This window comes from Ovis canadensis, chromosome Y (genome assembly GCF_042477335.2).
Source record: "Ovis canadensis isolate MfBH-ARS-UI-01 breed Bighorn chromosome Y, ARS-UI_OviCan_v2, whole genome shotgun sequence".
NCBI classification, from domain to species: Eukaryota; Metazoa; Chordata; class Mammalia; order Artiodactyla; family Bovidae; genus Ovis; species Ovis canadensis.
In genome coordinates this window covers 4,808,859-4,823,900 of record NC_091271.1, presented here as the reverse complement: position 1 = coordinate 4,823,900, position 15,042 = coordinate 4,808,859, and the positions used below count along the sequence as shown (strand labels likewise).

Here is a 15,042-nt window from a genome sequence, read left to right as displayed (position 1 = left end):
GCCAGAATGACCGAGGCCAGGAGCTGCAGCTGCTGACGTCCGAGTGACTTGGAGCCCACGCTCCATGACAGGAGAAGCCACGGCAACAAAAAGTCTGAGCGTGGCCACGAGAGAACAGCCCGCAGTCTCCACAGCCAGAGAAAAGCCCGGGTACCCATGAAGACCCAGCACAGCCAGAAGTAAAGGAAATCACTAAAAACTACATTGTGCCTGTTGGGATGGAACATATATACAATATATAAAGTTATATATGATGATAATAATATGCAATATATAATATATAATTGCATACTGGAAACATACAGTTATCTACAATATAATATATAAATTATGTTTAATATATATTTATATATGCATTATAAAATAGTTATATAATTATAATAGTTTTATATAATATATATAAAGTCATATATAAGTATAATATATAACATTATATAATTTATATAAATTATGAAGTATATAGTTATCTATAATTAAAATATATTAATGATATATTTAATATATTCATATATAACATATATAGTTATATACACTTTTAATTATTATATAATATATTATATATAAAGTCATATACAATTTTAACATTCAGTTCAGTTCAGTCACTCAGTCGTGTCCTACTCTTTGTGACCCCATGAACTGCAGCACGCCAGGCCTCCCTCCCTGTCCATCACCCACTCCCAGAGCTTACTCAAACTCATGTCCACTGAGTCGGTGATGGCATCCAACCATCTCATCCTCTGTCGCCCCCTTCTCCTCCCTCCTTCAATCTTTCCCAGCATCAGGGTCTTTTCCAGTGAGTCAGTTCTTCGCATCAGGTGGCCAAAGTATTGGAGTTTCAGCTTCAACATCAGTCCTTCCAGTGAATATTCAGGACTGATTTCCTTTAGGATGGATTGGGTGGATCTCCTTACAGTCCAAGGAACTCTCAAGAGTCTTCTCCAACACCACAGTTCAAAATCACCAATTCTTAGGCTAGTATACATAATACATATAAAATATAACATACTATATATAATATATAGAATAATATGTAACACATGATAACATATGTTTTGTATATACACACACACACACATATATACACATACATATATACATATATATAGGGTTGGCCAAAAAGTTTGTTCAAGTTCTCCATATGATGTCACAGAAAACTCAAACTTTTCCAGTGAAGTTGCTCAGTGGTGTCCCACTCTGCGATCCCATGGACTATAGCCTACCAGGCTCCTCCACCCATGGAATTTGCCAGGCAAGAGTACTGGAGTGGGTGGCCATTTCCTTCTCCGGGGGATCTTCCCAACTCAGGGATCGAACCCAGGTCTCCCGCAAACTTTTCAGCCAACCTGGTATATATGGCACGGTGACTACATGCATGACACACAGCCAGCATTGCATGGTGGATATGAGTGATGATTGTAACCAGGGATGCTGAAGTCTTGCAGCAAACAAGACTGACAAAAAAAAAAAAAAAGACTCACAACACTGACTCTGAAGTCACGGGGTTCCAATTCCATTTCTAGTTTTTACCACTGGTGGAAGGCAGGATAATGTTGCCCCCGTGTTGAGTCACTCAGTCATGTCCAACTCTTTGCAACCCTACAGACGGTAGCCCACCAGGCTCCTCTGCCCATGGGATTCTCCAGGCAACAATACTGGAGGGGGTTGCCATTTCCTCCTCCCGGGGATCTTGGAGGCCCAGGGATCAAACCGTGTCTCCTGCACTGGCAGATGGATTCTGTAATACTAGCTCCATCTGGGAAGCCCAGTGGAGCCCCCATATGTCCCCAAATGCAATCCGGGGAAATGGCACCTTATATGACAAAAGGAGAGCTTATTCCAGGCTCTGTGAGTGTGTCAAATACAATCATGAGGGTCTTTCTACGGGAAAGAGAGAGGCAGGGGTGTTGGTGTCAGAGCTGCAGTGAGAGAGGTTTCAGGATGCTACGTCACGAGCTGTGAGGATGCAGAGAGCTGCCCCAAGCCAAGAGATGCAGCTGGTCTCTGGCCACTGGAAGAGGCAAGGAAGTAGGCGTTCCCTCAGTGTTAGTGAGTGTGAAGTCACTTAGTCGTGTCCGACTCTTTGCGACCCTGTGGACTGTAGCCTACCAGGCTCCTCTGTCCAAGGGATTCTCCAGGCAAGAATACTAGAGTGGGTTACCATTTCCTTCTCCAGGGGATCTTCCCGACCCAGGGATCGAACCCGGGTCTCCCGCATTAGAGGCAGACACTTTAACCTCTGAGCCACAAGGGAAGCTCCTTCATAAAGGAACGCGGCTCTGCCAACACCCTGATTTCAGCCCTCGCGGGCCCATTCTGGACATTGGACCTGCAGGGCCATAAGATCATCCAGTTGGGTTGCTCGGAGGCACCAAAGCAGTGGCGACTCGTCAAGGCAGACCCGGGAAGTGAAAATACGGGTTCTGTGCCTGTGGGCGCACGGATCAACCGTGCCGTGCTGTACGTTACAGACAGGGAAGCTGTGAGTATTCCACGGGACTAGGACCCGCGGCCCGGAAGGCAGGAGAGCACCAACGGCGGCATTTTCATCACAGTTAGAGTTAGCCACTCGGTCCACTCTTTGTGACCCCACAGACTGTAGCCACCAGCCTCCTCTGTCCATGGGGTTCTCCAGGAAAGGATACTGGAGTGAGTTGTCATTTCCTGCTCCAGGGGGATCTTCCCCACCCAGGGGTCGAACCTGGGTCGTCCTGCATCGGAGGCAGATGCTTCACCACTCGTGCTACCTGGGAAGCGATTCAAAAGTAACTAAGCAGAGCACGACAGGGCTAACAGGAGGGGCTGCAGGGAGGAGCCGGGAGCGGGTCACAATGTCCACAGAAGATGCTCAGCAAGGCCTCCCACTCACACTCCCTGGGGAAGACAGATGGAAACATGGAAGCCCTGGGCTCAGAGAGGCCAGGGCTACTGGGTCCCTTTGGCAGAGAACACACGGATGGATGGAAAAACAGGCATGCTGCTTCGCCCCCACCCAGAGCAGTACCCTGTGACTTTAAAACATGCTGTGCAAAACTGGGGGCCAAGAACAAGCCCAGAAGATGCCTCTTGCCTGGGGGAACACCAGCTCTCAATCAACAGCCTTTGAGTTGGCTAGGGAAGGAGAAAGATGGTTTGCAGAGAGAGGCGGGGAGGTTGTAAGGAAGATACAAGAAACAAAAGCGGTGATGGAGGCTGGATTCTTTTTTTTTTTTTTTCTGAAAATGCCTGAACAGAAAAAACAGGACGGTCTAAATTTAAAACCCTGGTCGAGTCACTGTCAAATTCTCACATTTAACATCCTGCTGGTACTCGGTCCTGATGGGGAATCACAAAGGGATGATGACTGAGTCAGTCTTTCTGCAAAATTCCTCCACCATTCACTCTGAGACTCTTGTTAGGAGCTGTCTTGTTAAGACCCGCCTCCAAGCCAGACTTCCATTTCTGTCTCTGTCGAATACTGCCGCCCGGCAGGTCAAATGCCTCTGAGTGGCAGGAGCATATGCTTGCCACTCTTTTCCCTCATCTGGGCACAGAGTTGTATGAAATAATGCATTTCTCATTTCTTTCCTCCTCTTAGGCATCTCCCTGCCTAGGTAACACTGATTCCCTGGGTTGGTGTGAACCAGAAGGAAGCAGAGGCTTCCCTGGTGGCTCAGCACTAAAGACCACACCTGTCAATGCCTCTCAGGAGTGCGCACCCAAATTAAATGACCAAGCTCCAGCTCCAGTGTCTCCATTGCTCCCAGTAGGAGGGGACAGGCATGGAGCATTGGGGATTTTTTAAAAAAATGTTATTGGAGGGTGGTTCATTTCCGATCCTCAGCAAAGTGATTTGTTTATACAAACATATATCTAATCTTTTTCAGATTCTTTGCCCACTTAGGGTATTATCGAGTATTGAGTTCCTGTCCTATAAAGGAGGTCCTTATTGGTATTTCCTTTATATATAGTAGTGTGTATGTGGGAGAAGGCAATGGCACCCCACTCCAGTACTCTTGCCTGGAAAATCCCATGGACGGAGGAGCCTGGTGGGCTGCAGTCCACGGGGTCGCTTGGAGTCGGACACAACTGAACAACCTCACTTTCACTTTTCACTTTCATGCATTGGAGAAGGAAATGGCAATCCACTCCAATGTTCTTGCCTGGAGAATCCCAGGGACGGGGGAGCCTGGTGGGCTGCCGTCTCTGGGGTCGCACAGAGTTGGACACGACTGAAGCGACTTAGCAGCAGCAGCAGCAGCAGTGCGTATGTGGGGTTTCCCAGGTGGCGCTAGTGGTAAGGAACACACCTGCCAGTGGAGGAGACTTAGAAGATGCGGGTTTGATCCCTGGGTCCAGAAGATCCCCAGGAGGAGGGTTCGATTCCTGGGTCAGGAAGATCCCCTGGAGGAGGGCATGGCAACCCACCCCATGGCAACCCACTCCTCTGTCCATGGGATTCTTGCCTGGAGAATCCCATGGACAAGAAGAGGCTGGAGGGCTACAGTCCACGGGGGTCACAAAGAGTGGGATACGACTTAGCGAGTAAACAACAAGAAGTAAGCATGTGACAAACATAACGAACTCAAGCATCATCTCATCCAAGAGACTCTAGCTTCCATTCTCCTCCTCGATGTATTCATTCAAGAGACTAAAAGGCCACCCGACATAGACAGGACAGGGCACGAAACTGCCCAGCTTCTGTCAAAGTATGATCCACCGCCAAACAGGGCAAAAATAAAGAACAATTGTCTGCTCACAGCACTAAGGAAGAGGAGAGGGGAAGAACTGCGGAACACCCTTAAAATAACTGACCTGGTTTGAAAAGTTGATGGTGAGGATTGAAGCAAGACATTAAACAGCAAAATTATCTGAGCCAAGGGTTGACACGTGTTCTCTCTCAAGAGCTGGGCGGGAGGTGGGAGGGGGGGTGGGGGGGCGGCACTATTTCACGGAGTGTCGGAGCTTTGCCCAAGTTCTCAGAAGCTCAGAAACAGCAGGGCCAGACTCCAGCGAATGAGGATGGCTTTATTTCAGGAAATCCTGATCTAGCAAATCAGCCATCAGACCGCACCTGGCTCAACTGCCATAGTCTGCTGAACATGGCTCTTCTTCTTTTTTTAAAAAAATAATCGGAATATAGTTGATTTACAATGTTGTATTAGTTTCAGGCATACGACAAAGTGATTCGGTTATGCATAACCCAGTATAAACATTATACTTGCAATCTTTACAAAGATCAGCCCTCCATCTACACGTTAGATCTCATTTCCCACGATCTTCTTGGAAACGTGACATCCTCGTTGACCCCAGCTATCTTCACTGTGCCTCTGTGCTAAGTCACTCTAGTTGTGTCTGACTCCTTGCGACCCCATGCACTGTAGCCCACAAGGCTCCTCTGCCCATGGGATTCTCCAGGCGAGAATAATGGAGAGGACTGCCACTTAGGATCTTCCCGATCCAGGGACTGAACTCACGTTGATGTTCAGTCACTAAGTTGTGTCCATCTCTGCGACCCCATGGACCGCAGCATGCCAGGCTCCCCTGTCCTTTGCCATCTCCTGGGGCTTGCTCAAATTCATGTTCACTGAGTCAGGGATGGCATCCAACCATCTCCTCCTCAGGCATGCCCTTTCTCCTCTTGCCTTCAATCTTTCCCAGCATCAGCGTGTTTCCCAATGAGTTGGCTCTTTGCATCAGGTGGCCAAAGTCTTGGAGCTTCAGCTTCTGCATCTGTCCTTCCAGTGAGTACTCAGGATTGATTTCCTTTGGGATTGACTGGTTTGATCTTGCAGTCCAAGTGGGCCTCGGGAAAGAACTGCTATGAACAGAGCTAGTGGACGTGCTGGAATTCCAGCAGAACTGGGTTTTTCTCAGCATCCATTTCTACAGACCACGTTCTTCCCTGGACCGTCTTCTCTCCTGGTTATCTCTCATCTCCCTGCCACTCTCTCTGTTGTCTCTTTTGTTGGATCACCTACCCTCTCCCCTTCTATATTCAACACATCTTCTTATTCCAAATGACCCCCCATACACCTCTTCAGACAACAACCCAATACGGGTCTCTGCTCAGGAGTCCCAATTCCTCAAGGGAACCTCTACCTACCCAATCACACCAGCCACAAACCATAATGATGGTTTGATGGCTGATGATGGTTGATGTCTTCTTCTTCCTCAAACCCCATATCCAATCCGTTGCCAATATCAATGGATTTTTTCCAACACAATCACGATCTTCCGTTTCTTTCTTCACTGAGTTAAACCATTGATCCTATCATTTCCCTGGTATCTCAGTTGGTAAAGAATCCACCTGCAATGCGGGAGACCTGGGTTCGATCCCTGGGTCGGGAAGATTCCCCTGGAGAAGGAAAGGCTACCCACTCCAGTATTCTTGGGCTTCCCTGGTGGCTCAGCTGGTAGAGAATCTGCCTGCAATGCGGGAGACCTGGGTTCGATCCCTGGGTTGGGAAGATCCCCTGGAGAAGGGAAAGGCTACCCACTCCAGTATTCTGGCCTGGAGATTTCCGTGGACTGTATAGTCCCTGGGGTCGCAAAGAGTCGGATGTGACTGACCGACTTTCACTTTCACTGATCCTTGAAACCCAAGCTCAAGTGGTTTTTTTTTTTTTTTTCCACTTACATATTGACTCAAAAATCACTCCTTTTAAAATATTTACTTATTTATTTGACCACACCAGATCTTAGTTGCAGCATGCAACCTCTTTAGTTTCGACATGTGGGGTCTAGTTCTCTGACCAGGGATTGAACCCAAGCCCCCTGCATTGGGAGCTCAGAGTCTTAGCCACTGGACCAGCAGGGAAGTCCCTGAAAAAACCATTTCCTACAACATGTCAGGCACTGTTCTCGGTTCTGGGGATACAGGTGATGTGGGTAGAATGCATCTAGCAACAGCGGTCTTGCACTCTGGTCTTGCACTATTACGTAACCGTCAACCCTGCCCTCACTAAGGGCACTTAGGAGCCACTCTGCACACACAGCCTTTCAAATCATCGTGACAATGCTCTACGACGCTCCTACAAGGACAATCCTATCATTCCAGTTCTAAAGACAGGGAACCGAGTCTCTGCCCAGGAGTCCTAATTCCTCAAGGAATTTAGCCTCTGTCCACCCAGTCAGACCAGCCAAAAGCATGAGATGTTTTGTATTATTCCTCAATTCATCCTTATTGTCACTCCTTCAGCACTCCCTTATACCAGATTTGGGTGAGAGTGTTGACCTCCAATTTTAACTACTACTCAAATGGAATTACCTGCATACATACATACATAAATATACATATATATACATACATATACATACATATACACATACATATATACATGTATATATACACACACATTTACTTTGTTTCTTTCCATCCATTCATCCATCTATATCTATCCATCCATCTATATTTATCTGTCCATTCATTGATCTATATCTGCCTATCTATCCACATCTATCATCTATCATCTATCTATATCTATCCATCCATCTATATCTATCCATCCATCTATAGGTATCTATCCATGCATTGATCTGTATCCACCTATCAGTCCATATCTATTTATCTATTATCTATCTATATCTACCCATTCATCTATCCATCCATCTATATCTATCTACCCATTCATCGATCCCTATCTACCTACCCATATCTGTCTATTATCTTTCTATCTATATCTACCCATCCATCGATATCTGTCTATCCATCCGTCCATCTATATCTATGCATTCATCCACCCATCTATATTCAACTATGCATCCGTGCCGCCGCTGCTGCTGCTAAGTCGCTTCAGTCGTGTCCGACTCTGTGCGACCCCATGGACGGCAGCCCGCCAGGCTCCCCCCGTCCCTGGGATTCTCCAGGCAAGAACACTGGAGTGGGTTGCCATTTCCTTCTCCAATGCATGAAAGTGAAAAGTCAAAGTGAAGTTGCTCAGTCGTCCAACTCTTGGCAACCCCGTGGACTGCAGCCCGCCAGGCTCCTCTGTCCATGGGATCTGCCAGGCGAGAGTGCTGGAGTGGGGCGCATATGCATCTATTTATCTACCTACACATCCATTTATCTCTTCATCCTATTGGATGCATTAATGGAGATGTACGATACCACTCCTCAGATACATCACACAATAGCTCTTGCATACAATTTCACCTCCAGCAACACTGAGCTGCCTTTTTGCTCCCCAGGAGCATCTCATTTCTGCCTGGAATGAACTTTCCACCTCTCCTCCCTGCCAGCCAGCACTTCCACACACCAGCCTGCAAAAGGCCAACATCTCCTGGGAGGTTCTCTCAATTCCCAGGTTGGGTGAGCAACCTCCACTGGCCCCTTCTCAGAAGTTCCTGTCTAGTTTGTTATCTGACACCATGTCCTTTGAGCTCCATCTCAGCAGAAGAATAGGAGTTACTAGCGGTCAGAGACCCTGTATTCATTGCCACGATGCTTTAGAAGAGACCCCGTGCCTGGCGTACTGTGTAGACTCAATAAATGCACGCTTGTCAGTGGAATTGAACCAAAGGATTGAACTGCTAAGCAGGGATAACATATGAGCTTCTTTCAAACAGGAAAAGCCCAGTGAACTCCTAGTACACAAGTCCCGCCAGTAGCGAGGCCGGCCAGCACTGCTCACTCTCAGGAAGCTGATGAAACTATTTCCCAAAATCTAAATGGGGCTTCCCTGGTGGCTCAGACAGTAAAGACTCCACCTGCAATGCAGGAAACCCAGGCTCAATTCCTGGGTGGGGAAGACCCCCTGGAGGAGGGCAATGGCAACCCACTCCAGTATTCTTGCCTGGAGAATCCCATGGACAGAGGAGCCTGGCGGGCTACAGTCCATGGGCTGAATGATGAACGTGAACGTAACCACCTCCCAATAAACTACCAGATCTTCTTGCTCTTATTTCTTTTTTCCCAATGAAAGTATCCATTGCTCTGAAAGCTGTCTGACTGTATGAGGCAAGGAGAAGCCAAACTCAGAAGCGACCTGGACTCCAGCCCATCAGCTCCTTATAGAACGTGCACTTCAAGGCCCAGCGACTGCAGGAGCTTCCATCCAGGACCCAGGAAATTTGGAAAGCCTCCTTTCTTGCACATGCAGGAAAACATGATTTTCAGGCCCCACCCCTGGCAACCAATGTTTCTGCAGACGTTATCTACACACAGGGTTAACTTATCCACTCCACTGGCATTTATTACCTGCCTTTAGGCAGAGTAGAAGGGAGCTGGGGGTTGACGGGGGAGCCGCCTGCTGGGTGACCTTGCCTTTGGAGAGGAACAAAACTGAAGCCAGGTTCAGGAATATAATGCTCTCAATCCAAGACTTTGGGGAATTTTCAGCTATGAGGAATTAACTGGAAACACTAAACTCTAAGAGAATCTTCGGTTATTCTGGTCCCAGCTAAGGGAGGGTATCTTAGGGAAAAGGTGAAAATGAGTTTACAAATATGATGTGTTGGGGAGGGTGGGAAGTAAAGGGAACCCTTCTGCACTGTTGGTGGGAATATAAGTTGGTGCAGCACTGTGGAAAATAGCATTCAGTTCAGTCCAGTTCAGTCGCTCAGTCATGTCTGACTCTTTGTAAACCCATGGATAGCAGCACGCCAGGCTTCCCTGTCCATCACCAACTCCCAGAGTTTGCTCAAACTCTTGTCCATTGAGTTGGGGATGCCATCCAACCATCTCATCCTCTGGCGACCCCCTGTCCTCCCGCCTTGGAGGTTCCTTAAAAACTAAAAATAGATCTGTCCTAGCATCCAGCAAGCCAACTCCTGCGCATACATCCAGAGAAAACTAAAGATATACGCACCCCTATGTTCACAGCAGCACTATTCACAATAGCTAAGACATGGAGACAACCTAAGTATGCATTGACAGGTGAGTGGATAAACAAAATATACATACGTACAATGGAATATTATTCAGCCGTGCAAAAGAATAAGATGATGCCAGTTGCACCAACTTGGATTGACCTAGAGATGATCATATTAACTGAAGTAAGCCAGACAAAAACAAACAAAATATGATATTACTTACATATGGAATTAAAATTAGGGTACAAATGAACTTTTCTATGAAACAGAAATAGACTCACAGACATATTAGAAGAAAAGAAAAGAAACTTATGTTTGCCAAAGAGGGAAGGTGGGGAGGAACAAATTACGAGTTTGGGATTAACAGGCACACACTGCTGCTGCTAAGTCACTTCAGTTGTGTCTGACTCTGTGCGACCCCATAGACGGCAGCCCACCAGCCTCCCCCGTCCCTGGGATTCTCCAGGCAAGAACACTGGAGAGGGTTGCCATTTCCTTCTCCAATGCATGAAAGTGAAAAGTGAAAGTGAAGTCACTCAGTCATGTCCAACTCTTAGCGACCCCATGGACTGCAGCCTATCAGGCTCCTCCGTCCATGGGATTTTCCAGGCAAGAGTACTGGAGTGGGGTGCCATTGCCTTCTCCTACTATATATAAAACAGATAATCAACAAGGGCCTACTATATAGGTCAAGAGACTCCACTCAATAGTCTTCAATAATCTATAAGGGAAAACAATCTGAAACAAAATATATATATATACATGTGTATAACTGAATCACTTTGCTGTACACTTGAAACTAACAGAAGATTGTAAACCAATTATGTGCGTGCTCAGCCGCTTTGTCGTGGCCGACCCTTTGTGACCCTGTGGACTGTAGCCCGCCAGGCTCCTGTGTCCATGGGATTTCCCAGGCAAGAATATTGGAGTGGGTTGCCATGCCCTCCTCCACTAATCCAACTATATTTCAATTTTACAAAAGAATGACAGGGAAAACTAGTAGTGTCACTATCCCTTCAAACCCAGAATATTAATTTTTAAAAATGCAGACTACAGCAGAATCTTGTGTTCCTCTAATTAAGAGGGATTTGCTGTTGAACTCTGGTAAAGTGATTTGATCACAGCCATTCTATCACGGTGGACCAGTGAGACACACCTGACTGGGGAATACCAGGGGATCACTGAGCTTAAACAGTACAGATCTTTCTGAGCAGTTCTGATTCAGATGTGACATCGGTATTGTTCAGAAGAGGATGCTCTTTTGATCGATGAGTTTAAATGGCGTGATTCCCCTGTGTTTGCACAAATCATAGGAATGCATGTGAATTCACAGCTTTAGAAAACAAGCTGCCTTGACCTTGAGAAGTCGTTAAGAACAAGCTATCTGAATCTTCTGAAGTTGTTTTGGCCATTCCCCATAGCTAGAAGGGAGTCACATCTTTTATTTATTTATTTTGTTGACAGCACGATATACTAACAGTGTTTCAGTGTGAACTTGATTTCAGCTCAACTTGACAAAGGGATAATGCTTTGCGATAGAGTAGCGACCGAGGTACTAGTACAGCATCACACATGCTTTCTAGGAGTCAAGAAAAGCATTTCTAACACACCTGACATGCTGAACACTGGAGAGGATGTGGATGAACAGAACCCTCTTGCCCTGTTGGTGGAAATGTAAGTTGATGACTGCCACTATGGAGAAGAGTATGAAGATTCCTTAAAAAATTAGGAATAGAACTACCTTAACGACCCAACAGTGTCCCTACTGGACATATACCCTGAGAAAACCATAATTGAAAAAGACGCACGTAACCCCAATGTCAAGAGTCCCTTGGACTCCAAGGAGATCAAACCATTCAATCCTAAAGGAAAGCAAGCCTGCACATTCATTGGAAGAACTGATGCTGGAGCGTCAAGACTTTGGCCACCTGAGGCAAAGAGCTGACTCATTGGAAAAGACCCTGATGCTGGTAAGGATTGAAGGCAGGAGGAGAAGGGGACGACAGAGGATGAGATGGCTAGATGGCACCACCGACTCAATGGACATGAGTTTGAGAAAGCTCTGGGAGATAGTGAAGGACAGGTAAGCCCGGCGCTCCGTGGTCCATGGGGTCGCAAAGAGTTGGACACGACTCAGCAGCTGAACGACAAGTACGATGTTCGCTGCAGCACGTTTTACGATAGCTACAACGCGGAAACAACCTAGATGTCCACCCACAGATGAATGGACACAGAAGCTATGGTACACATACACAGTGGAATGTTGCTCAGCTATAAAACAAGAATGCATTTGAGTCGGCCTAATGAGGTGGATGAACCTAGAGCCTACTATATGCAGAGAAGTACAACAGAAAGAAAAAGACAAGTATACTAACGTATGTAGACAGAATCAATTGCACGCATCTCACACGCTAGTAAAAGAATGCTCAAAATTCTCCAAGCCACGCTTCAGCAATACGTGAACCGTGAAATTCCAGGTGTTCAAGCTGGTTTTAGAAAAGGCAGAGGAACCAGAGATCAAATTGCCAACATCCACTGGATCATGGAAAAAGCAAGAGAGTTCCAGAAAAACATCTATTTCTGCTTTATTCACTACGCCAAAGCCTTTGACTCTGTGGATCACAATCAACTGTGGAAAATTCTGAAAGAGATGGGAATACCAGACCACCTGACCTGCCTCTTGAAAAACCTGTATGCAGATCAGGAAGCAACAGTGAGAACTGGACATGGAACAACAGACTGGTTCCAAATAGGAAAAGGAGTATGTCAAGGCTGTATACTGTCACCCTGCTTATTTAACTTCTATGCAGAGTGCATCATGAGAAACACTGGGCTGGAAGAAGCACAAGCTGGAATCAAGATTGCCAGGAGAAATATCAATAACCTCAGATATGCAGATGACACCACCCTTATGGCAGAAAGTGAAGAGGAACTAAAAAGCCTCTTGATGAAAGTGAAAGTGGAGAGTGAAAAAGCTGGCTTAAAGCTCAACATTCAGAAAACGAAGATCATGGCATCTGGTCCCATCATTTCATGGGAAATAGATGGGGAAACAGTGGAAACAGTGTCAGACTTTATTTTGGGGGGCTCCAAAATCACTGCAGATGGTGACTGCAGCCATGAAATTAAAAGACGCTTACTCCTTGGAAGAAAAGTTATGACCAACCTATACAGCATATTAAAAAGCAGAGACATTACTTCGTCAACAAAGCAACAAAGGCCCGTCTAGTCAAGGCTATGGTTTTTCCAGTGGTCATGTATAGATGTGAGAGTTGGACTGTGAAGAAAGCTGAGCATCGAAGAATTGATGCTTTTGGACTGTGGTGTTGGAGAAGACTCTTGAGAGTCCCTAGGACTGCAAGGAGATCCAACCATTCCATCCTAAAGGACATCAGTCCTGGGTGTTCACTGGAAGGACTGATGTTGAAGCTGAAACTCCAATAGTTTGGCCACCTGATGTGAAGGGCTGACTCACTGGAAAAGACCCTGATGCTGGGAAAGACTGAAGGCAGGAGAAGAAGGGGATGACAGAGGACGAGATGGTTGGGGCATCACTGAGTCAATGGACACGGGTTTGGGTGGACTCCAGGAGTTGGTGATGGACAGGAGGCCTGGCGCGCTGCGGTTCACGGGGTCGCAGAGAGTCGGACACGACTGAGCGACTGAACTGAACTGATGGAATGAACCTATCTGCAGAGCAGCAATAGGGAACAGACTTGTGGACACGGTGGGGGAAGGAAAGGGTGGGAAGATTTGCGAGAATAGCATAGAAACATATACACTACCATGTTTAAAATAGATGAGAACGTGCTGTGTGAGTCACGGAGCTCAACCCAGGGCTCTGTGACAACCGAGAGGGGTGGATGGGGTGGGAGGGAGGTTCAAGAGGGAGGGGATGTCTGTATACCTGTGGCTGACTCACGTTGATGCAGGGCAGAAAGCAACACAGTACTGTAAGGCAATTATCCTCCAGTTAAAAAACAAAACAGGGAGCGGCAGTGAGCATGCTTTGTAGATTGTATGGAAACTGCAAGCCAGCAGGCATCTTTCAGACCTTTGACGCTCTCTGACCCAGCCTCACCATCCTCTTGCATTTTTGAAGACTCAGCTATCACCACGAAATCCCACTACACCCTCCTCCTTCCCTGCTCCATCCGGCTTTCCCAGAGTCATCAGCTGGGGGTCCTCTGTCCCCAAACTGGGGCTCCATCCCACCGTGTATGTGGCTTTTGTAAATAATGTATCGCCTGCTCGCCACTTCTATTACTGTGATTTATGTACACATTTCAGCCACAGCCGCTAAGCTGCTCTGGAACCTAAAGGACCCTCTTCGGGGGAATGAATGGATGGTGGGAATGTGGGGTGAGGCGGGTCAGCTAGTACATGAAATTCAGTCTCTGACTGCATCTCAAGAGAGGCTACCATCTATGAAATAACAAAACCAACTTTCTGCACACAGCCCATACCCTCATGGAAATAGGGAAAAAGCACCTCATCTTCTTATATAGGAATACAAGCCTTCCAGCTTCTTGCCACTTGAAAATAAGAGTGAATGCAGGAGGACTGGGTGAATCATTTTACTGAAGAGTTCCTGGAGGGCTTTGCTGGTGGTCCAGGGACTAAGAAAGTGTGCTGCCAAAGCAGGGGGCCCCGGTTTGATTCCTGGTCAGAGCAATAGATCCCACATGTCACATCTAAGAGATCACGTGAAACAGTGAAAGCGTTGGTCACTCAGGCGTGTGCGACTCTTTGCAACCCCATGGAGTGTAGCCCGCCAGGCTCCTCTGTCTGTGGGATTTCTCCAGGCAAGAAGATAGGGGTGGGTTGCCATTTCCACCTCCAGGGGATCTTTCCCACCCAAGAATCGAATCCGCCTCCCCTGTGTCTCCAGGTTGGCAGATGGATTCTTTACCACTGACCCACCTGGAGAGCCCAAATACATAAATAAATGTGCATATTTAAAAAAAAAAAAAAGAACAGGACTAAGGTCCTCCAAGGTCCGGAAGAAGGTGAGCACGGGCTGAGCCGGGGGGCCCAGGGCTGACACCACGGGCACTGCCCACCGGAACACATTTTTTACCTTTGTAGATGCCGTTACTGCCTCCTTGAACTTCCCCTTTGACGGTCACCTCCTCTACGTGAGCTCCTTGGTCGGAGGAGAAGTACACCAGGGTGTTATTGGCCAGTTTCAGCTCGTCGAGGACATCCAAGATCTGCCCTAAAGGGGAGGAAACACTCAAGGTTAAAAAAGCA

General features: G+C 47.0%; 1 protein-coding gene across 2 annotated transcripts in view; it reads right to left on the bottom strand.

The window, feature by feature from the left end:
• The window catches only part of LOC138929848 (steryl-sulfatase-like), a 157,365-nt gene that overhangs the window by 30,613 nt on the left and 111,710 nt on the right, over nucleotides 1-15,042 (bottom strand). For both annotated transcript variants that reach the window (XM_070289540.1, XM_070289539.1), the window contains exon 7: nucleotides 14,870-15,007. In XM_070289540.1, the coding sequence (XP_070145641.1) occupies nucleotides 14,870-15,007 (138 nt within the window). The remainder of the gene's footprint in view (nucleotides 1-14,869; nucleotides 15,008-15,042) is intronic.